The 25121-nt window shown below is 35.8% G+C and overlaps 1 protein-coding gene across 1 annotated transcript in view; it reads left to right on the top strand.

The window, feature by feature from the left end:
* PIK3CB (phosphatidylinositol-4,5-bisphosphate 3-kinase catalytic subunit beta) overlaps positions 1–25121 on the top strand; it is a 168879-nt gene that overhangs the window by 51649 nt on the left and 92109 nt on the right. Inside the window, exons 2-3 of the mRNA XM_046666294.1 lie at positions 15795–15981; positions 19142–19367. Of these exons, the coding sequence (XP_046522250.1) occupies positions 15811–15981; positions 19142–19367 (397 nt within the window). The 5' untranslated portion in view covers positions 15795–15810. The remainder of the gene's footprint in view (positions 1–15794; positions 15982–19141; positions 19368–25121) is intronic.

Below are 25121 nucleotides of genomic sequence, written 5' to 3'. Positions count from 1 at the left end.
GGTGATGTGAGTGGAATGAATGAGTAAAATGAAAATCCCCAACAAAGCAATATTTTAAATGGTATATTAAAAATTAAAGGAGAGATAAAAATAATGCTGTCTTAATGCCAACAAATTGGACCACCTAAAAGAAATGGATATATTCCTAGAAACATAGAACCTACCACAACTGAATCACGAGGAAATAAAATATCTGAACAGACCGTTTACTAGTAAGGAGATTGAATCAGTAATCAAAAACAAACAAACAAACAAAAGTCCAGGACAGATAACTTCACTGGTGAATTCTATCAAACTTTTAAAGAAGACTTATTGCCAGTCCTTCTCGAACTCTTCCAAAAAATTGAAGAGGAGAGAATACTTCCAAACTCATTTAACAAGACCAACACTACCCTGTTACCAAAATCAGACAAGGAAATCACAAGAAAAGAAAAGCACACGCCAGTAGCCCTGATGAACATAGATGCATAAGTTCTCAACAAAATATTAGCAAACCAAATTCAACAGTGTATTAAAAAGATCATACACCATGACCAATGGGATTTATTCCAAGGATGAGAGATGGTTCAACACCCGTAAATCAATCAATGTGAAACACCACATCAACAATATGAAGGTTGAAGATCATGTGATCATCTCAAAAGATGCAGAAAAACCATTTGACAAAATTCAATATCCATTCATGATAAAAACTCTCTAAAAAGTAGGTATAGAGGGAATGTACCTCAACATAATAAAGGCCGTATATGACAAGCCCACAGATAACATCATACTCAATGGTGAAAATCTGAAAGCTTTTCCTCTTAAGATTAGGAACAAGACAAGGATGCCCACTCTTGCCACTTTTTTTAGCGTAGTTTTGAAAGTCCTAGCCTAGAGTATTTAGGCAAGAAAAAGAAAAGGTATTCAAATGAGAAGTGGTAAAATTGTCACTATTTGCAGATGACATGATATTATATGTAGAAAACTCTGAAGACTCCACCAAAAACCTGTTAGAATTAACAAATGAATTGAGTAAAGTTGGAGGGTACAAAAATCTGTTGTGTTTCTATACACTGTTGACAAACTATCAGAGGGAGAAATTAAGGAAACAATCCCATTTACAATTGCATTAAAAAGAATAAAATACCTAGGAATAAATTTAACCAAGGAAGTGAAACCCTGTACACCAAAAACTATAAGACGTTTATGAAAGAAATTGAAGAAGACAAAAGTAACTGGAAAGATACCTCATGCTAATTGATTGGAAGAATTAATGTCGTTAAAATGTCTATACTACCCAAAGTAGTCTACAGAGTCAATGCAATCCCTATCAATCCCAGTGGCATTTTTCACAGAAATAGAACAAATAATTTTAAAATTTGTATGGGACCTTGAAAGCCTCCAGATAACCAAAGCAATCTTAAGATAGAAGAACAAAGCTGGAGGCATCATACTTCCTGATTTCAAACTATATACAAAGCTATAGTGATCAAAACATTATGGTATTGCCATAAAAACAGAGACATAGATCAATGGATTAGAATAGAGAGCTCAGAAATAAACCCATGCGTATGTGTTCAATTAATTTACGACAAAGGAGCCAAGAATATATAATGGGGAACGGACAGTCTCTTCAATAGATGGTGTAGGGAAAACTGGAAAGCTACATGAGAAACAGTGAAACTGGACCCACTATCTTATACCATATGCAAAAATTAACTCAATGGGTTAAATACTTGAGCATAAGAAGCCATATACTGAAACCATAAACTCCTAGAAGAAAACATAGACAGTAAGCTCCTTCACGTTGGTCTTGGTGATGATGTTTTGGATTTGACACCAAAAGCAAAGGCAACAAAAGCAAAAATAAACAAGTGGGACTACATCAAACTGAAAAGCTACTGCACAGCAAAGGAAACCATCAACAAAATCAAAAGACAACCTAATGAATGAGAGAAAATATTTGCAAGTCATATATCTGATTAGTGGTTAATATCCAAAATATATAAAGAACTCATACAACCTAATAGCAAAAAAAAAAAAAAAAAAAAAAATTCTATTAAAAAATGAGCAGAGGTTCTGAACAGACAGTTTTCCAAAAGAGACAGATGACCAACAGGTAAATGAAAAGGTGCTTAACATTGTTAATCATCAGGGAAGTGCAAATTAAAACCACAATGAGATAGCACCTCACACCTGTTAGAATGACTGTTATCAAAAAGACAAGAAATAATTACTGGCAAGGATGTGGAGAAAAGCGAACCTTTGGGCACTGTTGGTAGGAATGTAAATTGGTGCAGCCACTGTGCAAAAGTGGAGGTTTCTCAAACAATTAAAAATAGAACTACCATATCATCCAGGAATTCCACTTCTCAGTGTATATGGTAAGGAAACAAAAACACTACCTTGAAAAGATATCTGCACCCCATGTTCATTGCAGCATTATTTACAACAGCCAAGATGTGGAAGCAGCCTAAGTTTCCATTGATGGATGAATGGATAAAGACAATATGGGGCATATATACAATGGAATAATATCTAGCTATATAAAAGAAGGAAACCTTGCCATTTACGATAATATGGATGGAAATTGAGGGTATTATGCTAAGTGAAGTAAGACAGAGAAAGACAAATACCATAAGATCTCATTTATATGTGGAATCTAAACGCCCCTCCCCAAAACCAAACCCCCCTGAACTCATAGATACAGTGAACACTTGGTGCCACAGGCAGGGGGTGGGGATGGGCAAAATGGGTGAAGGTGGTCAAAAGGTACAAACTTATAAAATAAGTCATGGGGATGTAATGTACAGCATAGTGACTATAGTTTATAATACTATGTATTTGAAAGTAATAGAGTAGATCCTAAAAGTTCTCATCAGAAGAAAAAAAATGCTTTAAAAATAATGTTTTATTTGAGGTTTTCTAAACAAAATATGATTTATAGATTAAGTAATGTTATAAATTAAATATGGGATAATATCTGAAAGCTGAGTTTGAAGCATAAATGAAGATTTCAGATCTTTTGGGAACCTAGATGTAGTGACCTGTGATGATTTGTTCTACTCCAAACCATGTAGCTCCCAGTACTTGTTCTGTTGTGCACAGGTCATAGGCTGGGGCAGTGAGGCACTGAAATGGTTTCATGACAGTGATACAGTGGTGCTGACTTAACTTTTCAGGTGAGGTCTCCTGATACCCAGGCACTACCTTCCAAACCCCTTTGTGAAGTTCAAGCAGGTACTCCATACTTCCCTTTCCCACTATTTTGGCCTTGTCTCGTGTGGTTGAGGCTATGTGGGGGTTGAGGTGGAAAACACAACCTGCCTTATAAGCCTTCACTATCTTTCTCTGTTTTATTCTCTGCAGTGGCCTAAGAAGGAGCATCATCTCAATGAAACAGCAGACATATCTCCCATCTATCTCAACAGACCTGTGTGCTCTGACTCAGACTGGGTTGCAAACTGCTCTATTTTTGAAATCCCCTTTTCCTCAAATCAAGTGTGTGATATGGTGTCTTAAACAGAATGAGTACTTACTTATTAACCTGAAGTCCAATCATTTTTTTCTGTCTTCCTCTCTTGATCAAGGTCTAGCACTGAGATGACACTATCAGCCTGCCTCTCCTGACTTATAGTGTTTTTTAGAGAGAAAAGGCAGCGAAAGAAGAGTTAGGCACCAGGACAGATCTCTTTTCCTAGGTGTTTATTTCTTTTTTTTAATTCCCAGTTTATGTCACTAGTGAAGGGGAAATGAAAGCTACACACAGAAGCATTTTGTCATTCATGGCTGGATAGCTTAGGAGGAAAATTGGTCTCCAGGGAGAAGCTTTAAAACAGACAAACAAATACTTCATAGACCTAACTTAAACCAGTGTGTGAAGGAGTAATCCTGAAATGGCTTGGGAGAAATGCCAGCTTTATAGGATGCTTCTTTAATTTTTATGTATAACTTATCTTAAAATGATGGCAGACAGAAATAACTAAAAGGTTCAGAGCCTGGAATAGTGCTTTTTCTATAGCTGTAAGCTATTTAAAATTCTTCTCATGTTACTGCTTGCCATCCAGAAGGCATTCTGGCACTTGTTCAGTTCCTAGATGTGAGAGCTGTTGGTTGATTACTCACCAGCATCACCATACACTTGTACAGTTTGGCTCATGACTCAGCCTCACAGCACTTACTTGTGGGTACCCTTTGCTATATAGTCATTCCTGATTGTCATGATGTCACTTGTTATAAAACAAGTACCAGAATTGATTGGTTACCATTTCTGGGATGAAGGTTTGTTGACATTCAAAAGAACACTGCAGTTAGTCTGTTGGATCTCGTGCCACTGAAGTGAGAAAGAGAAGCTGTCGTCTAGACAATAAAACTTTTGTTTAAAATATATACGTGCATGATAGGTACAAAAGTGTATCCAATAAGCCAGAAGTATTTGCTTGACTCCTCTACTATTAACTAAAATGATTAAAAAAGCAAAAAGGGCTTACCCCAGAAGTCAGAGCTGTGGAGAGAAGTTGAGGAGAGGGAGGGGAGTACTGTCTGGTAGGAACACCCAAGGAGACTCGGAGATGCTGGCAGTGTTGTGTTTCTTGACCTGGGCAGTGGTTTGCTTTACAATAGGTATTTTCTTTTCAATAATTCATTGGGTACTTTTTTATGTATTATTTTAAACAATAAAAATGTTTAAAAATAGGAAATACTTGGCCATCACGTAGGAGAATTCCCTCAACTGTATCTTCAAAGGCGGAGATCACCATATTTTGTACTAGTTATCAGTAGTAAGTCTCTGTCCTATTAATTTTGTCTATTTAGGAAAATAAGCACTTTTACTGTAAAATATGGTTATGGTCAACCAGCGATTGAAATAGGCTTAACAGTTAGTTCCTGTGCCCAAATACTATTCATTTGGGCTTCAGGAAGAGAAGGCACAGGGTGGTGGGCGAATGTAGTAGGGATGAAAAATATCTTTCTTGGAAATATATATCCAGTTAGAATAACTTTATCTCTTGTTGATAAGCATGATTGAACATTTAGATTAGAAGAGAAGATGGCAGACTGAAAACTAGAACACTGAAAAATTAGCATTACTTAATAAAAAACTATTTAAATTAAGACTATTTAAACTTAAATGGAATATCTTAAAGAGGATAGTAGTGTAGTTTGGAATAATGAGGTGATGACTTTTATTTTTTATAATCTTTTTAGGAAGATTATTAACATTCTTTAGACCTGGGAATCTGCTGAATTAAAATTTCTTCATCAGCCCATTTGGTCTGAAGAAATAATACCAATAATGTTCCCCTTCCCCATTGGAGTACTGTTGTTATGGATTATATATCTAAATTTCTGTTTTTCTTTTTCTTTTTTTTTTTTTTTGAGGAAGATTAGCCCTGAGCTAACATCTGCTGCCAATCCTCCTCTTTTTGCTGAGGAAGATTGGTCCTGAGCTAACATCCATGCCCATCTTCCTCTACTTTATACGTGGGACACCTACTACAGCCTGGCTTAACAAGCAGTGTGTAGGTCGGCACTTGGGATTCAAACTGGCGAACTCCGGGCCACCGAAGCAGACTGTGCAAACTTAACCATTGCGCCCCCGGGTGGGCCCCTAAATTTCTGTTTATCTGACTGTAGTGATTTTTAAAAAGCTGTTGGGAGTGTGGGTGTTACCTGAAATTCTCTGATACCTTTTAAGTAAATAATGCTAATTTATATGGCTTGTTTCAAATCTTAATGTTTGTTTAGTGATTATCAGTAGAAAGCAAGAAAAAAGTAGGGTAAAAGTATGAATTGCAGAGCACCCTGTGGTGTGATGTTCCCTCTGCATTTTGAGATTCATTGCATTTCCAAACCTGTCCTAAGGCATAGATTCCTGCTGAGATTCTCCTGCTCTGGATCACCTTCAAAATTTAATCTGGAGTGAAAATCGTCTAGAAACCTCAGTGTAGAAAAACTGGGTTGCATTCCTCAGACCTCAGAGAGACCTCAGGCCTCTAGAATTAGCCTTGACTATCACTGATTTTGGAGAGTCCTAAATCATTACCACATAGAAATCCTCAATAGAGAAAGACATGTTACCAATTAGAAATGAAAACGCTGATGCTCCAGAATCGGCAATGAATAACAATAGTTAATTAAGTTAAATTAATTAATTTTTTAAACATAATGCCTTTTGGGGCCGGCCTGGTAGCGCCGCAGTGAAGTTCACACATTCCGCTTCTCGGTGGCCTGGGGTTCGCCGATTCGGATCCCGGGTGCAGACATGGCACTGCTTCGCATGCCATGCTGTGGTAGGCGTCCCACATATAAAGTAGAGGAAGATGGGCACGGATGTTAGCTCAGGGCCAGGCTTCCTCAGCAAAAAAAGAGCAGGATTAGCAGATGTTAGGTCAGAGTTAATCTTCCTCAAAAAGAAAAAACCAAGATAAAAAAATAAACACAATGCCTTTTATTTGAATACCGAATACATTCTGTCAGTGCACAGAGTATGCTGAGAATGGAATTTTTTTTTAATAGTTCCTTTATTTTATTTTTCTTATTGTAGTAACATGAGAATGGAATTTTTTAATAGAAAAAATAATGGCAGCAATACAATTAAAATAGAAAAAATATAATTTCTAATATAATACAAATGACAGATACGTTAGCATTCTGTGAAGGCCATGTAGGGCATTCCATTGTCTGATAAGCTGTAGTTTAATTTAAAATTATTTCAGATAAGTATTTGGAATTGGAATTTTTTTTCCTTGGAAAACAAGATTTTATTGCAAGGTGTCTTAGAAATTTAAGTGCTCCATTTTATCACAATGAAAATTATTCTCAAAGCAGATATTCTCTAAGATAACAAAGTATTCAGTTTATTTGTATACCATAGTATATTAAAAGTTACAAAGCCTAAGATAAGCAAGAAACGGGTCAGGAAAACACAACTCAGAATTCTAACATTTTTACATGGTATCATTCATTATGAAATGCAAAAAGGCTATTAATGTTTAAGTGGAATGATCTCTAACCTATAAATTATACTCGTGTGACCAAACACATACAGAAATATAGATTCCAGTAAATATTAAAAGTTTGATTTTATAAGTAATCAGAGAAATGCAAATTAACTCATGAGAATGTTTTTACTTTTAGATAATTAAGATTAAAAAACTCTAGGGGGCCAGCCTGGTGGCATAGTGGTTAAGTTTGCATGCTCTACTTCGACGGCCCAGCGTTTGCAGGTTTGGATCCCTGGTGCAGACCTACACACTGCTTATCAAGCCATACTGTGGCAGCATCCCACATACAAAAAACAGGAAGATTGGCACAGATGTTAGTTCAGGGACAGAGTTCCTCAAGCAAAAAGAGGAGGATTTTCAACAGATATTAGATCAGGGCCAATTTTCCTCACCAGAAATAACAAAAAAGCTCTATTATAATCCTGCTAATGGACACTTTGTACATCCATTAATGCAGTGGGAATACAAATTGGTAAAACCTTTCTAGAAAGTACCTTTCTAGGAAGTTTGCCAATATGTATGAAGAAGCTTAAAGAAGTTTATACCAGTGATTCTAAACCTTATTCGATCCAAACCCCTTTTTTGTGGTATGTTTTGTAATACTTGTTTTACTATATTAAAATGAAATTCTTTTCTTTTCTTTTAAAGATTTTATTTTTTTTCCTTTTTCTTCCAAAGCCTCCCGCTACATAATTGTGTATTTTTAGTTGTGGGTCCTTCTAGTTGTGGCATGTGGGATGCCGCCTCAGCATAACTTAATGAGCCGTGCCATGTCCGCACCCAGGATCAGAACTGGCGAAACTCTGGTCCAGCGAAGCAGAGCGTGGGAACTTAACCACTCGGCCACGGGGCTGGCTCCCTCCTTAAAATGAAATTTATAGATAATATAATCTACCTGCACACATAATAAGAGAAATATAATGCTTTAACTGTAATTTAAAGGAAGGTGAGTTGTGATGAAAAGATAATATGCTTTTCAATATGTAAATACTCAGGTGGGACTGTAGTAGAGCAGAGTCAGATGCTCATATCTACGTAGATCACTGTGACTGCACTGACTGCAAGTAAAGACTGACACAGGGATGTTGTGTTGGCAACTTAAATTCCGTAAGTAGTACATGTAGCTGCTGCTTTTGATTGTATCTCCTGGCTCACAACATAAACTAAATGAAAAGTCCTTGCTCTGGTTACACGGCTTTTCATTCATAAACAGAACAGAAGGTCATTGAGCACTTCTCCCTCAGGAACCATGATAGATGCTCCAGGTGTTTTGGCCTTCATAAAACAAAATTTCTACTAATATACACACATAGTAGGAATTGCTCTGTCATATTGTATGTTATTGATATGATGCAGTGTCCGGTATTGTAATTTGATAAAGGAATATTCCAGTAGCTCATTTTGCTTTCTCTCTGAGCATTGTCATTAACCTTATCATTGGTTTTAGAACCTTTTTAGTAGTTGTGTAAATTGTATTTGTTTTGCCACAAGGGATGTAACTTTGAATTTTGCCCCTCTAATTTTGGTAACTTCTTTGAATTGTTTTTGAGCCATTGATCCTAAGATGAATGATGCAACACAATAGTAACAATAAATATTTAACAAAAGTGAACTTTCTAACAAAAATGAAGTTAAAAATACATTTGCTAAGACTAGAAATTAAGAGAAATTAAACAACATAGCTTTGCTAATGCAGGACTCTTTTGTAGGATTTCTGTAGAAACTATAATTAATTTTTGGAAAAGTATGTGAGCAAACCACCTGGTAGGTCACTAGAGACCACCTTTTGAGGAACACTGCTCTAATTCCTTTCACACCAAGCAATCAGGGCTCATGATTGTTTGCTGTGAATAGGAGGCATGGCTGCTCCTTTCATTGGAAAGAAACAGGTCTTATTGTAAATTAATGTTACTCATCAATTATTGAGTACTTTTTATATGTCAAGTGCTTTGCAAGGTACTTTTCTGTATGTGCTATTTTATTTAATCCTTACCTAACTCTGCAAGGTAGATATTACCAATCTTGTTCGTAAATTAGGAAGCTGAAGGTCAGAGAGGTTAAGTAAGTTATCTACGTTTATACAGTCTACGCTGTACAACAAAACGCATAGGTGAGACTATGTTATGTAAAGGACCTCTTAGTGTTTCAATAATAAAATCTCTGTATGTCTCGTCCAATGTTGGTGAGCCTTATACTAGATTACAGTGAATGATAGAATGAAAAATTAAATACTTGAGAACTATTTTATAAAATTAGAGATTTTAAACCATTCAAAATTAGGAAAAGTAACATTTATATAGTGAATAATTTTATCTGAGGTGATTCATTTAATTGGATTTGAAATTTTGTTTGGGAACTTGTCTTTTAAGACCCAAAGACAATAATCTGTCTTTTGGAGGGGAAACTTTAGTAACAATATATATTTTATTTAAATTTGGTACTATTTTAATTTTAGATATATACTTTCTTCTTCAGGATATTTGCTGTGATGGGTACCAGCTGTTTGTGCATTGTAGACTGCTTGTTGGGAAAAGTTTTAAAAGAGAGGAATGCCTTAAGCAAGACAGGAGTTAGTTTTGTCTGTGTCTAGATTAGCCACGGAAGTCATTTTGGTATATATATGTATATTTAAAACACTTTTTTTTTTTTAAGATTTTATTTTTTCCTTTTTCTCTCCACAGCACCCCTGGTACATAGTTGTGTATTTTTAGTTGTGGGTCCCTCTAGTTGTGGCATGTGGGACGCCGCCTCAGCATGGCCTGATGAGCGGTGCCATGTCCACGCCCAGGATCCGAACCGGCGAAACCCTGGCTGCCGAAGTGGAGTGTGAGAACTTAACCACTCGGCCATGGGGCTGGCCCCTATTTTGGCATATTAAGTGTATGTGTTGTGGTTTTAAAAAACTGCTTGGCATTCATGGACATTGAAATAAATCTGGCTTATAATAAACTTGTTTCGCAGAGGCATACTAAATATTTATGAATGTATTCTGTTTATAGTTAGGTTAAGTACTAAGAATCCAAATCTGCAGTTTAGAAATACTAACGAACACATACATATTAAGAATAGATAGACTAGCTCTAACCTGAGTCTGTCCTTTGGACTATTGAAAGTGTCCTCAGTAATAGAACTTTTAAAGAAGTATATAAGCTGTATGCCCTCATTAATGAAACATTGAAAAAAGGAAATATTTATTTATAAGTATTTTTGAACTACATTAGTGTATTTCTTTCCAGTCTTTAATTTTTGTACATTAGGTTGTACTCAATGGTTTTTTTCCTTTTTACAGTAAATAGAATTCTAATTATACTTTTGGACTGTTTTCTATTTTGCTTTTTTCATGTCATTTATAGACATTTCCATAGTATTGTACACGCTTGACAAGCTTCAGTTTACATGGCTGCTTAATATGCCATCAAGTGGATATATCATTGTTTATCTAAATATTTCTTCATGTTTGGACAATTAGGTTAGTTGCAAGTTTGTCATATTTGTATATTTTGCTTTGTACATAAAAGTTTTTTTGTATTGAAGTTTTCTTTTTCTGAGGAAGAGCCGCCTTGAGCTAACATCTGTTGCCAATCTTCCTCTTTATGCTTGAGGAAGATTTTCCCTGAGCTAACATCTGTGCTGATCTCCCTCTGTTTTGTATGTGGGATGCGGCCACAGCATGGGCACTGCCAAGTGGTATAGGTCTGCACCTGGGAACTGAACACGGGCTCCCAAAGCAGAACATGCTGAATTCAACCACTCAACCAGGGTCACGGGGCTGGGCCCCATTTTCAAGTTTTTAAATGCGTAAGTTATATAATTGAAATTACTGAGTTAGTAGGTATAAAATTTTTCAAGGCTTAGTACATATTTGCAAATATTTTCTAAAAGCAATTTAGAGTGCCGTGTTCTATTCGAAAGGATAAATTTAAATGTTATTTCAGTATAAATGATAGAGATATATAATGTTTAGCAATGTTCCTTAGTAATTTGTAGAATTACTTTAGAGATATCTCCTATATATAATTGCAGTGATTCAGATAAAATAACCATCTTTAAAAAATGAAGTGATAGATTGTTCAGTTTTTCAGTGCTCAGTATAATGCATACTTCACTGTAAACAAATCAGTAGTTAAGGCTGATTTGTTGTCTTTGAACAATGGAGGCAGGAAGACTAAAGCCCAGATGAATCAAGATCCCACCGCTTAAGTTGTTTGATTGAATCCTAAAGGTTGAGATAGTAAATGCAGTGCTCGTCATAGTGCATGGGCCCTTCCAGTGCTAATGTTCTGTTCTTTTATGACCATTCACTTTTCTTCTAGCTATATATTGTATAATAGGAAAGAGAGATATACTAGGTAAATACTATTGCATTTTATTTTTAAAAAATTCCCTGTCAATTTCTCTTAAAATTTCTTCCGTTATTTCCAAAGTAGTTTTTAGTTGAACTTGTTTATCTGTCTAACAAGTTTATGTTGGTTTCTGCTCATCATTTGATGTAAAGAGAGAAAAATCCAGTGACTCTGCTGGCACATTACTAGAAAAGCTGAGAACATTTTATTTTTTAGTTTTTTTGCTGAGGAAGATTGGCTGTGAGCTAACATCTGTTGTCAGTCTTCCTCTTTTTGCTGAGGAAGATTGTCCCTGTGCTTACATCTGTGCCCATCTTCCTCTATTTTGTATGTGGGACGCTGCCACAGCATGGGTTCATGAGCTGTGCATAGGTCTGCACCCAGGATCTGAACCTGCGAACCCTGGGCTACTGAAGCAGAGCACAAGAACTTAACCACTGTGCTACTGGGCCTGCCCCACTGAGAATGTTTAAACCCTTTCCTCTCTTTCTGCCAGTGAACAAGTGACAGGATATGGGTTTGTAATTATAGTCTAAAGGTTTAGTTTGAGCTAATTGTCACTGCCGAAGTTCCTTTGCCCTTTGATAGCTTCCTTGGAAAGTTGTTATAGTCATTTTGTGCTTGTCCTCAGCCTTTGATCATTTGCTTAGATGCTCAAACAAAAGAGTGATAAAAGACTGAGGATCTTTTGGGCTAGGTAGCCCTGTGAAGAATATTTCCTTTAAAGAGAAAAGAAAGAAAAAAAATAAAGGTAAAAATGAGTTAAAAAATATGCTAATTGGCTTGGGAAAAAATCTGACTTTTGGTCCTGGGTCTGCCTATGTGTCATCCTAGATAATTTATTCAATCTCTCTGGGCCTTAGTTTTCTTATCTTTAAAATGGGAAGGGTCTGTAACTCCTCAGGCACCTCCCAATCTGAAACTCTGAGTTACTTCTCAGGCTGGACTCTTGTGTGTGGTGCTCCTTACAAAATAAGGGTAACCAAGGGAAATAGTAACCAGAATATATTTTATTTTCAATTGTGTGTCAGTAATTTTATTTTCTTCAAAATATCTCTACAAAAGATTTATCCTTTAGCAGTTGGTTTCGTTACTCATTTGTTTAGCAACTGTGCCGCAGTTTTAGGTCTGACAAAGGACATGCTTTTTTCATTACAGTACAGCACATTTTGTGAGTATGCCCTCCTCTTGATATCTACCTTAAAGTGTTGTGCGTGACGCTCTGAAGAGCTACAAGTTACCCAGTGGTTTTAGTTAAACCACCTCATCAGTAAGTTTGTTTTCTAAGGGTCTTGCACACTAAGAGCTAGTTATACTGGCCTTAATTTCTCTGATCAGTTAAGGGGCTAAAGATTTCTTGACTTAGAGCTTCTTTTACCTCTCAAGAACTAGCCAAAGACAATGTAGTCAAATACAAGAAACCATTGATTGGCAAGTAGAAATGTATGCTAAGTTATGTTCTTTACTATTTTAAGTACATACTATAATTAGGTCTGGATAAATTATGGAGACTCCATTACTAATTTGCTTGTCTTTTCATATTATAAAGTGTCTTCCTAAGGGCAGCAGTTTTCAGTTTTGACGATATTCAACTTATCAATTTTCTATTTTATGAATTGTGCTTATGATGTTATATTTAAGAACTCTGCCTAATACAAGATCACAAGATTTTTTTTTTTTCCGAGGAAGATTAGCCCTGAGCTAACTGCTGCCAATCCTCCTCTTTTTGCTGAGGAAGACTGGCCCTGAGCTAACATCCGTGCCCATCTTCCTCTACTTTATATGTGGGACGCCTACCACAGCGTGGCTGTTGCCAAGCGGAGCCATGTCCGCACCCGGGATCTGAACCGGCGAACCCCGGGCTGCCGAAGTGGAACGTGCGCACTTAACTGCTGTGCCGTTGAGCCGGCCCCAAGATTACAAGATTTTCTTCTCTGTTTTCTTCTAGAGTTTTTGGGTTTACATTTAGACGTATGATCCAGTTTGAGTTAACTTTTATTTTTGGTGTGAGATGGATTGAGGTTCATTTGCTTAACATATGGATGTCTAGTTATTCCAACACCGTTTGTTGAAAAGACTGTCCTTTTTCTCATCAAATTACCTTTACATCTTTGAAATCAGCTGTTCATTCTCTTTTTCAAAAGTGAAATAATTTAGGGGCTGGCCTGGTGGAGCAGTGGTTAAGTTCACATGTTCTGCTTTGGTGCCCCGGGGTTTGCCAGTTCAGATCCCTGGTGTGGACATGGCACTGCTTGGGAAGCCATGCTTTTGGCAGGTGTCCCACATATAAAGTAAAGGAAAATGGGCATGGATGTTAGCTCAGGGCCAGTCTTCCTAAGGAAAAAGAGGAGGATTGGCAGCAGATGTTAGCTCAAGGCTAAGCTTCCTCAAGAAAAAAAAAAAGGGATAATTTAAAGCAAATACCAAAAATAATGTTATTTTACCTCTACATATACTTTCATTATTCATCTCTAACTGATAAGGACTGATTTTTAGAAACATAACAAACATTCCATTATTGTAGGCCACAAAGTTAACAATACATCCTTAAAATTATCTAATATTCAATACATATTTAAGTTTCCCTAATTGCTTCAAAGATGGTTTTTTTTTTTTTTTAAAGATTTTATTTTTTCCTTTTTCTCCCCAAAGCCCCTCCAGTACATGGTTGTATATTCTTTGTTGTGGGTCCTTCTAGTTGTGGTATGTGGGACGCTGCCTCAGCGTGGCTTGATGAGCAGTGCCATGTCCGTGCCCAGGATTCGAACCAACGAAACACTGGGCAGCCTGCAGCAGAGCGCGCGAACTTAACCACTCAGCCACGGGGCCAGCCCCTCAAAGATGGTTTTTTATAGTTGATTTGTTCAAATCAGCATTGGCTTTGGCTGTGTCTCCCATGTGTTCTTTTATTCTTTAACAGTCCTTCCACCACCTTCTTTCTTTCTTTTCTTGTTATTGTTTTATCGATGATCCCACATTTTGGGATCATCAACTGATTGCTTCCTTGAAGTGTAAAACTCGCTCCTCTATTCCCTATAAACTGGTAGATAGATTAGATCTAGACACTTGATTAGGTTCAAGTTCAGTTTGTTTTTTTTTAAGCCAAGTATACCGTATAGATGGTGGTTAGTATTCCCTGTTGTATTATAGGAGGAGACACATAGTGTTTGGATTATTCAGAGGGTTTAGGTGGTGTCAACCTCATATGTTAGTTGTAAAGTTCCTCATCATCCTTTCACCATATTTTGTAAGTTATTTTAGCATCCATTAATGACTGTTGCCTAGATTATTCCATTAGAGGTTGTAAAATGGCAATTTCCTAATTTTATCATTCTTTTTGCATTTACTATCTAAAGTTCTAAAAATTAAGAAAAAAAGAAAACTTGCCCTCATCACTTATTTGGTTATCCTGGAATAGTTTGTACAAGCAGATTAAATGTTTGATTTACTTCCCCATTCTTTACCAATTTTCAAAATAATTAGTTGGTCTTAGCAGTCTCCAGTGGTGACCAATAACGGATTGGTTTGTTTTTTGTATCATTATTAAGTTACATATTTGTATATATTTGATGTATTTCAATCCATGCATGATATTATTTTTGATGCTCAAAAATGCTTCAAGTTGGTTCCTGTCTCTTTTGGCATGACACTTTCATTCTTTGAATAAATGAGATTTGAACCTTGGTTCATTTAACTTCAATGCCTATGTTCTTCCCATTAGTATTGTTTGCCTTTTTGAAAGAAGCCCTTAAGGAATAGATGAGACTTAAACGGCACAGTTGAAGGGTGCATTTGTTGGGATAGGGGTTTGATACCAGGAGTGTCAACATATATATGAACATAGGTGTAGCAGCAGTAAGGCAAAAGGCACTTGTGGCACAAGGGGCTGGGCTGTGGAGTGGTAGGCCAATCCGAGGAAGATAGGCCAGAGACATAGCACAGAGAGCCCTGCCAGCTGGGCTGAGGGATTTCGTCTTTTTAATACTTAGGTGGTGGGTCATGGGACTAAGTTCATGACATTTTGTTTCTCACATAAGATTGATAGAAAATTATTTTTGAAAGAAGGCCCTCTTAATTGCCATTTTCATTGAAGTTGGCAGAGAAAACCTCAGCCAAAGAGGCCATTATCATCTAAGTAAACTCTGGAAAGTATTACCTGTTATGTGGTTGGTAACTGAATTTCTCAGGACCTATAATCCTTGAAGCTTTTCATTTTTCACATGTGATATACTTTTGTTGAATCTGAGTCAGTGTGGTGTATACGTATAATTTATGTAGTTATAATCAAAAGTATATATAAATGATTTCTGGTCACTTACTCCTGCTTGATTTAATTGGTCTCCTGTTACATTATTGACTATATTAAAATCAAAGGACTAATTATGGATTGGTGGGCTTTATCATATTTTAGTATAAAATTTGGCTGATTATCTGTCTGACTTAGTTTTACTTACGATTCTAGGGCCCCATGGTTATGAATGTGCTTCAACTTCATGATGCCTCCTGCTATGGCAGACAGCCTTGACATCTGGTCAGTGGATTCACAGATAGTATCTGATGGCTCCATACGTGTGGATTTCCTTTTACCCACTGGGATTTATATCCAGTTGGACGTACCTCGGGAAGCTCCCATTTCCTATATTAAACAGGTATGTTAATAGTTGGAATTTCTATAAATGTAGTTAACTTACTATATCACTTAGAGGAACATGTTCTTCTGTTATAGAAAATGTTATTAATGTAAATCATGTGGTAAATTTGAGGGAAGTTTAACCTTTAGGTCATTGCATTTTAAAGATTTTGATATGTGCTTTGTGTTATGTGACATAAAACATAGGCATTCTCCCACTTTTAACTAATTTTCTCTGAGGAACCTTTGCCCTGAGCTAACATCTGTGCCAGTCTTCCTCTATTTTGTATGTAGGTTGTCACCAGAGCATGGCTGCCAGTGAGTGGTGTTGGCCCACACCCGGGACCTACCTGTGCCGAAGCAGAGTGCCAAACTTAACCACTAGGCCAGGGGACCCGCCCCTTAATTTTTTTTTTTTTTAAGATTTTATTGTTTTTATTTTTCCTTCTTCTTCCCAAAGTCCCCCAGTACATAGTTGTGTAATTTAGTTGTGAGTCTTCCTAGTTGTGGCATGTGAGACGCTGTCTCAGTGTCACCTGATGAGTGATGCTAGGTTCGTGCCCAGGATCTGAACTGGCGAAACCCTGGGCCGCCAAAGCAGAGTGTGTGAACTTAATCACTCTGCCATGGGGCCGGCCCCTTAATTTTCTTTTTTGAACTATATGTGATACCTGAATTAAGAACAATTGGCTTCTGTTAGCTAGTTTGTAATGCTTTTCAGGTTATTAAAAGGAATTTGGCATTGTCAAAGAAGATTTTATTTTGAATTAAAATCTCTATAATTACTGTCTTTGAACTTGTTATATTTTTTCCATGTGATTTTTGGTTACTTGTCTCTTCTTCTTCTTCCCTTCCCACCCCCACTACTTTTCATGGTGACTGGGGGAAGAAAAAGTTTTCTACCATTCACTAGATTTTTCCTCCCAGTAATGAATGGTATGTCCCCATTTGGAAGCAAATTCTTTTAAATATCAAGGCTTGACTGTTATGTTTTGTTGGATTATTTTTTCAAGTGAATTAATGAGTGCCATTGGTTTGTGAAGACTATGATATATAAATAAAATTGTTTTTCTAAGCTTTCTCTTTAATGTTTTCCAAATAACTAGACCCAATATGAAAATCAGGGGTTATGATATTTTTAAGAGAACGTATTTATGGTAAACTTTTTTAAAGCTCTTGACTTTGGACAGCCTCTTAACTCTTTTCCAGTCTTCTTTTTCAGGGAGACATAAGAATTCTAAAACTGCATGATCCTTGAAGTAAAAAAAAAAGAGAGAGAATTGTTTTATGCACCCCACATGTGCAGAGAATACTTATGTTTATAGTCACCAGTGACAGCTGTGGAGCCTGTGGCTATACCTGAAGCTGGATTAACCATTGATACCCACCCCCCCTTTTGTTTTTTATTGTTATAGAATAGGCACAACATAAAATTTACCATTGGAGTCGTTTTTAGGTGCACAGTTTTGTGGCATTAAGTACATTCACAGTGTTGCCCAGCCATCACCACTGTACACTTCTGGCACTTTTCATTAAATAATAAACTCTGTACTCATTAAATAATAAACTTCCCCTTCTCCCAGTCCCTGGTAATCTCTAGTCTAGTTCCTGTCTCAATGAATTTGTCTTTTCTAGCTACTTCATGTAAGTGGAATCATACAATGGTTGTCCTTTTGTGTCTGGCTTGTTTGACTTAGCATAATATTTTAAACGTTCATCCATGTTGTAACATGTATCCAAACTGCATTCCTTTAAAAGACTGAATAATATTGCATTGTATGGATATTCCACATTTTGTTTATCTGTTCATCTTTTGATGGACATTTTGGTTGTACCCATCTTTTGGCTATTATGAATAATACTGCTGTGAATATTGGTGTACAAGTGTCTGTTTGAATCCCTGCTTTCTGTGTTTTTGTATATATACCTAGAAGTGGAATTGTTGGATCGTATGGTAATTCTGTTTTAACTTTTTAAGAAACTGTCAAACTGTTTTCTGCAGTGACCGTATACCACTTACATTCCCACCAGCAATGCACAAGGGTTCCAGTTTCTCCACATCGTGGCTAACACTTGTTATTATTATTATTTTTTTGATAATAACCATCCTTATGGCCGTGAAGTGGTATGTCATTGTAGTTTTCAGTTGTATTTCCCTTATCACTAATGATGTCAAGCATCTTTTCATGTGCTTCTTGGCCATTTGTAGAATTATCTATTCAAGACCATTGCCCATTTTTGAATTCAGTTGTTTTTTTTGTTGTTGAGTTATAGGAGTTCTTTATCTATTCTGGATATTAGCCTCTTATTAAATATATAATTTGCAAATATATTCTTCTATTTTGTGGGTTGCCTTCTCACTGTCTTGATAGTGTCCTTTGATGCACGAAAGTTTTTAATTTTGGTGAAGTCCAATTTACCTATTTTTTTCTTTTGTTGCCTAGCACTGCTTTCTTTTGTTTTATGTAGCTGAATCTGAGGACTGGCCATGATTTTTACCCAGCTCTGTTATCCTCAGCTCTTGGCTTTTGCACGTGCTGCAGTTAAAATATGTAATCCCACCTTGCGTTTGTATAGTGATCTTCTTTTATGTGATCTCATCCAGGATACCTGGGGGAGATGATGAGAGCTTAATTCTGCTCATGCTGACAGGGCAATGTTAGTTAATAAAGGTACCCCTGGTGAATAGAAAAGAATGCAGGGCAAAAATAATATAAATTTTGTTTGGGAGTAATGATACATACTTCAAATTTTTAATTTTTTTCTGATTAGAAGTTATGTTCACAGGAATGTTAAATACGGAAGTCTTGATTCTTACTCTTCATAGATATTCACTTTTAATAATTTTTTTATACAAATGCATTTTTTGTGCATTATGCCATTGTATTACTTTACAATAATGCGTTAATGCCATACATGTTCTCTTGCAATTTGCTATTTAATAAAAGACAACAACCTTAACACATCTTGGATAGCTTTCCATGTTATAGTGTATTTCTCTTTTATTTTCGCTGTTCTATAATATTCCATAATTCATTTAACCAGTGCTTTACTGGTAAACATTTGGCTTGTTCTCAGTTTTATAAACAGTGCTACAATGAACGTACCTGGAGATATATCTTTGTTCACTTACGCAAGTGTTTCCATTCCAGAAAATCTCTTATTATTTTTTCCTTCAGATGTTATGGAAGCAAGTTTGCGATTACCCAATGTTTAACCTTCTTATGGAAATTGACTCCTATATGTTTGCATGTGTGAATCAAACTGCTGTGTATGAGGAGCTTGAAGATGAAACAAGAAGACTGTGTGATGTCCGACCTTTTCTTCCAGTTCTCAAATTAGTGACAAGAAGTTGTGACCCAGGGGAAAAATTAGACTCAAAAATTGGAGTCCTTATAGGAAAAGGTAATTAAAAATATTCTTAGTATGACTTCTTAATATCTCTATTGCTATATGTATAAACATGTGCAAATATAATCTAAGATATTGCTTCGCAAAGTGTGGTCCATGGACTAATGCTGGTTTGTAAATTGTTATCAGTCTGAGATAAGGTAAGTACAGAAATTGAGAGTAAATGTTTAGAAAGTCCTCTAGCAATGTGACATTACCACAATATCCAAGGGCTAATGTTTTGTATATCTTCTTCTTTTCTGGTGACTTACTTTTATTTTACAAAAGTATTTGACAGATTGGAGAGAGCGAAGTTCCTTTGCCTCAGATAGTTTGAGAAGTGCTTTTCTAAGAGAAACATGCTTAGTTTCTTGTGAACTGCCCTTCTTGCTATAGTAATCATAAGTGTCTCAAGGGCCAGTGGTATATCAATATCCTGCCTTAGACAAGATACTAACTTGAACTAGGTACAAGGAGTTACTGAGGAGGAGACTTTGAAGTTTAAATACAAAACCCGAAAAATCCATTGGAGAATTTTGGATGTGGGTTGGCTACCTGTATTGATTAAATTTACTATTATAGGTTAATATAGTACCATCCTCTTTAAAATAGTAAGTATCTTTAAGATAATATGTATATATTATATATGTATAAGTATGGTTCTTGTCTAAGAACCATCCCCTTTAAGATAGTATTCTATGATCTTGGCCTGTAGTAATTCAGGCTAGCGTATGATTACGCTGTGGGACTAAACTCTTTTCCCTCAGAGTATTTAGAACAGAACCTTATTCATTTACTAAATGACACCCTGGTCTTTAAAAATGTTTGATTACTTCACAGGATAACTTTTCCCCCGTTAAATAGATTCATAATTATATACCATACACATTTTTTCCCTTATACAGTCATGTGTAGCATAATGACATTTTGGTCAATGATATACAATGGTGATCCCATAAGATTAGTACCATATAGTCTAGGTGTGTGGCAGGCTGTACTATGTAGATTTGTGTAAGTACACTCTATGATGTTCGCACAATGATGAAATCGCCTAATGATGCATTTCTCAGAACATATCCTGTTGTTAAGTGATGCATGACTATATTAATGGCCTCAGTAGAAAGCATTCCCTTCTTTTTTCTAGAGCTCCAAAGATATTTTTTAGTAGATTTTTATTTCTTCTCCATTAAAAAACATTTTTCCTTGGTTTGAATTGAAGAATTATATGGAAAAGTAGAAAGAATAAAAAATCACATATAGTCTTATCATCCAGGACAAAAATATCCACTGATAATGTTTTGATGTAGTTCTTTCCAAGCAATTTTGTGTGTGTGTGTGTGTGTGTGTGTGTGTGTGAAAATAGATAGCTTACGTGTATTAATGCTGACGGAAGGATGCAGACTAAAACCATGTTGATTGTTAGGGAAGTTAAAATATTTGGTAATGCATAAGGTTAGCACGATAGAGAGAGCTATTCATTAGGATATCGTTATCTTTTTGAGATTTACTATCTTTTATAAACTTAGATCACTGAGCTGTCTTCGGGTCTTGATTTCCAAAACATGGATTCATTAGCCACCGTTACTGCTCCCTAAGCTTGCCAGATTTAGCAAATAAAAATACAAGCAATGCAAACATGAGCTATACTTAGGCTAAAAAGTCATTCATTGTTTATCTAAAATTCACATAGAACTGGGCATGCTGTTTTTTTATTTGGCAACCCTAACTTTACCCTACCACAGCATAGGGATCTAATGTATGTACTAGAATTGATTTCTCTTTCTATAAACAATACGCTGTATTTCATTAGCATAAAGCTTATTGTACAGAATTTTTTTATGCAGTGCGCTCTACCTTTTGAATGATCAAGATGTAAGAAGTATTTTATTGCATTAAATTATGCAGTTTATAAGCTCTTAACTATTTATAAATTGTATTTTAGCTCTTCAGCATGTCTAGAAAAGCTGGTATTATGATCATATACACAAATTCAAATATTATCATTCACTTAGGAAGTTGAGTAAGTTTGTTTTAACATTTTAGAATGAATTTTCACTTTAAATATCTAACAAGTCAGTTTTTGCAGTTACTGATTTGTATGTAATGACTACAACCGGGGCTTGATGAGGTCATGCCTCCTGGGAAAACAATAAACAATTATTTCAATTTAACTTCAGGAAGAAGGTTGCTGCCTCCTCCTCTCCAAAGGAAACAATAGAACTTTTACAGATATGACTGCCCTGACGTATCTTAAAATTCCTTCTTCTCAAAGATGATGTGACTGACCATTTCAGTTTCTATGTTTATTCTAAATAATTATTTACAGAGCTGCTGTGCAGGTTCTGATTATTGTCTATAGTGAAAGTACGTGTCACTTCTGCGTTAATTTCTCCAAACACCCGGTAGTAAATCTTTTTTCTTTTTTTCAGAAGATTGGCACCTGAGCTAACGTCTGTTGCCAATCTTATTCATTTTTTTTCCTTCTTCTCCCTGATGCCCCCCAGTACATAGTTGTATATTCTAGTTGTAGGTCCTCCTGGCTGTGCTATGTGGGACGCCACCTCAGCGTGGCTTGATGAGTGGTGCCGTGTCCGCACCCAGGATCCGAACCAGCGAAACCCTGGGCTGCAGAAGAGGAGTGCGCAAACTTAACCACTTGGCTACAGGGCCGGCCCATCCAGTAGTAAATCTTGATAGCAGGATTTTGTCAGCATCCTGAAAAAAGTATTTGAAAACTCCCTTGTTTCCTCTTACTTGTCTAAAGCTGTGGCATATCTTAAAGTGAAGGAAATATATAGTCTGCAGAATTTTAACAATGTCTTTAATATGAAGAAATTGTTCACTCCCTATTTTTTTAATATCCAAAAATATTTGACTGTAAACTATACAGTAAAGTTATCTTACAGTTTAAGCTTTGCTATCAGATTTTTTTTACCAGAAGACATGTAGGAAATTAACTAGATTTGAAATTAAATTACTTAGCCTAAAGTCTTATTTTTGGCAAAGTTTCTATTTTTAAGAAACCTCTGTTGTTTCCAGATTCAAGCCTCATCAGTTTCTTAAAAACAGCAGATTCTCAGAGATTGAGATTCAGTGAGTCTGGGATAAATTAAAAAAATCTGTACTTTTCAGTTGATTCTAACAGTTATATGAACAGTCCCTTATTTATAATATACTGAAAAAAATTACCATACAGTAGTGATTGCAGTTAAACAGTGTATGTTGAGTGTTTATACTGGGGAATACAGCAGTAAATGTGCGTGATGTGGTCTTTGTCTGCTTGGAGCTCACAGTCCAGGGGGAAATATGGATCAGTAAACAGACAATTACAGTACAATGTGTGAGCTGCTATAAGTCAAGGAGGGTCACTTCAATCTACTGGGTGATTCAGAGGACACCATGGCTAACTGAACCTTCAGTCCTGATTAGGAGTTGATAGGTGAAAGCAATTGGAAGAAGGAAAAGCAAAAGGGTGTATGAAGCATGGCTTATTCAAGGAATAAAAGAAATGGATTATGGTTTTTTTAAGAGGATAGCAAGGACAAGCAGGAAGACTGGAGAGGCATCCAGCTTCAGAGCATGCAGGGCCATCTAGGCCATATAAAAAGTAAAGACTTACTCCTAAGAGCACTTGGGAAGCTGTTGAAGGATTAAGTAGAGGAGTACCATGATTAGATTTGCATTTTAGAAAGATTTGGGTTGGAGAATGGGTTGGAGGGATTAAGACTGGGAGTAGAGAAATTAGTGAAAAAACTGATGTAATCCAAGGGAGGGATAATGACAGTATTAAGTTAATGGCTGCAGGAGCTAGAAGTAGATAGAGATGAGAAACATTTACAAAGTGGATTAGACGTGACTTTTAGTGGATAAAGGGAGATAAAGAGTTTGATTTTTGTTAGATGTACTTGTTATTAGGTACTGATTGCCCTGTCGTTACCGGTAATACCTATTATCTGTGAATAGAAGGAGTCTGAACAGTGCTAGGAAGAAGCTCTAAGATGCTTCAGCTGCTCTACCTAATTTACAGTCCATTCATAGCTAATTTAGAGTAATGTATTTTTATTCCAGATCTAAAACTATCCAGGCAATCATATTGTACCCTCAAGATTGTGCCTTTGCTGTGATATGCAACTTAGACATTTAAATTTTTTTATATTTAATACCACAAATTGATTCTGATATTTATTTTTTAAATAATAATTGTTTTAATACATAAAAGTAAGTAGACAATGCAGATAAGTCCACTCTCCAGCTCACTCTTATTGACACACATATATTCAAATAGTATAGATCCAAATGATGTAGTATTGATTGGCTTTATGGAACAAAAAGCAACAGCTTGCCTAACTGTGCTCTTCTATCCAACACTATAAAATGCTGTTAAATTGTCATCTCAAGTATCTTTCCAAAACAAAAATTTATACATATTCTATATTCTTTCTTTTGGATTTGTATGAAAGGAATCTTTTGAGACCTATTTTGTCCCTGCTTTTAAAATTTAATATATTGGGCTTTTAACATAATGCATAGATCTATTTTATTCATTTTATTACTTGTACCACTATATAATGGTATATGGATGTATCTTAATATTTCTAACGCGGTCTTAATGATTAACTTTAGATTTTTTCCAGTATTTATATTATTATAAACAAAACTACAGTGAACATTCTTGTACTGATATCATGTTATTTGTATAATTATTTCCATAAGTTTGAGGAAATAAACAAAGACCACCCTTATGAGAATAGACTGTTTACTCAGAGCTTGCCGTAGTAAGAGAACTTGGTGTTTGGCACTGACTCAAAGGCAGGCAAGGGAGTGAGAAAGTTTTATATTGAGAAACGGGGAAGGCTTCAGGTGTGCCTGGTTGAAAGTTGTTGGCCGGGGGAAGCTGGAGAGGGGCTCACTAGAAGCTGGGCATCTTCTGTGATTGGTTTGGGGAACATATTTGGCTTTCTCTGGTTGGTCCTGAGTCTCTCAGGTTGAAATTCCTGTTGGTGAATTTTGAGATCGAATGATGTATATATATGTGTCTGTGTTTATATAAAATTTTAAATAACTATTCTATAAATTCTAATAAATATTCAATAAATATTCCTGTCTCTCTCTATCCCATCCAGCATAGTGTACAGTCAAATTTTAAAATGTCTGCCAATCTGATAGGTAAAAATTAATGCACATGTAAAAATTTATACATGTTCATTTATTGTTTTAGATTTCTAGAATTATTTATTAGAATAATCATAAGTTTATGAAAAAGTTCTCATATACAGTTGTCTTGGCAGAAGTGGTTCATAATTAAGCACAATAAAGAATAATTTTATGTTTATGAGATTTTTGACTAATTGATGTAACTTGAAAAATCACAGTGAACTGAAAGTTTAATCTATAAAATTTGTTTACTGAGTTTTAAATTAAGTTATAACTTGACTTTTAGGCTCATAATAATTTCAGTATGTAGTATTCTATTACAGCATTTGAAAAGTTCTCAGATTCTTAGGCTTTCTCAGATATTTTAAATGTGGTTTACTTGGTTTGTAAAGAAAAACTGTAGATCTTTTTGTAGTGTAGTGTGAATGTCAGTGATGATTTTTATAAAACTGCTAATCAACTACATTTCTTTAGACGGTTTCAAGTTTGTATTCTTTAGAAATCTAATCATATGTTCTTCTAGTCATGAAATTTATTATTTTATCTCACTATTCTTTTGCTCTTTCGTAATATTTTCTTGCCCAGTTTTGTTTGCTTGATGAAGACCAAACGTCC

The sequence above is a fragment of the Equus quagga genome, chromosome 1, assembly GCF_021613505.1.
Source record: "Equus quagga isolate Etosha38 chromosome 1, UCLA_HA_Equagga_1.0, whole genome shotgun sequence".
Lineage (NCBI taxonomy): Eukaryota > Metazoa > Chordata > Mammalia > Perissodactyla > Equidae > Equus > Equus quagga.
The sequence above is the reverse complement of the archived record's forward strand: the minus strand, read 5'-3'. Positions and strand labels throughout refer to the sequence as shown.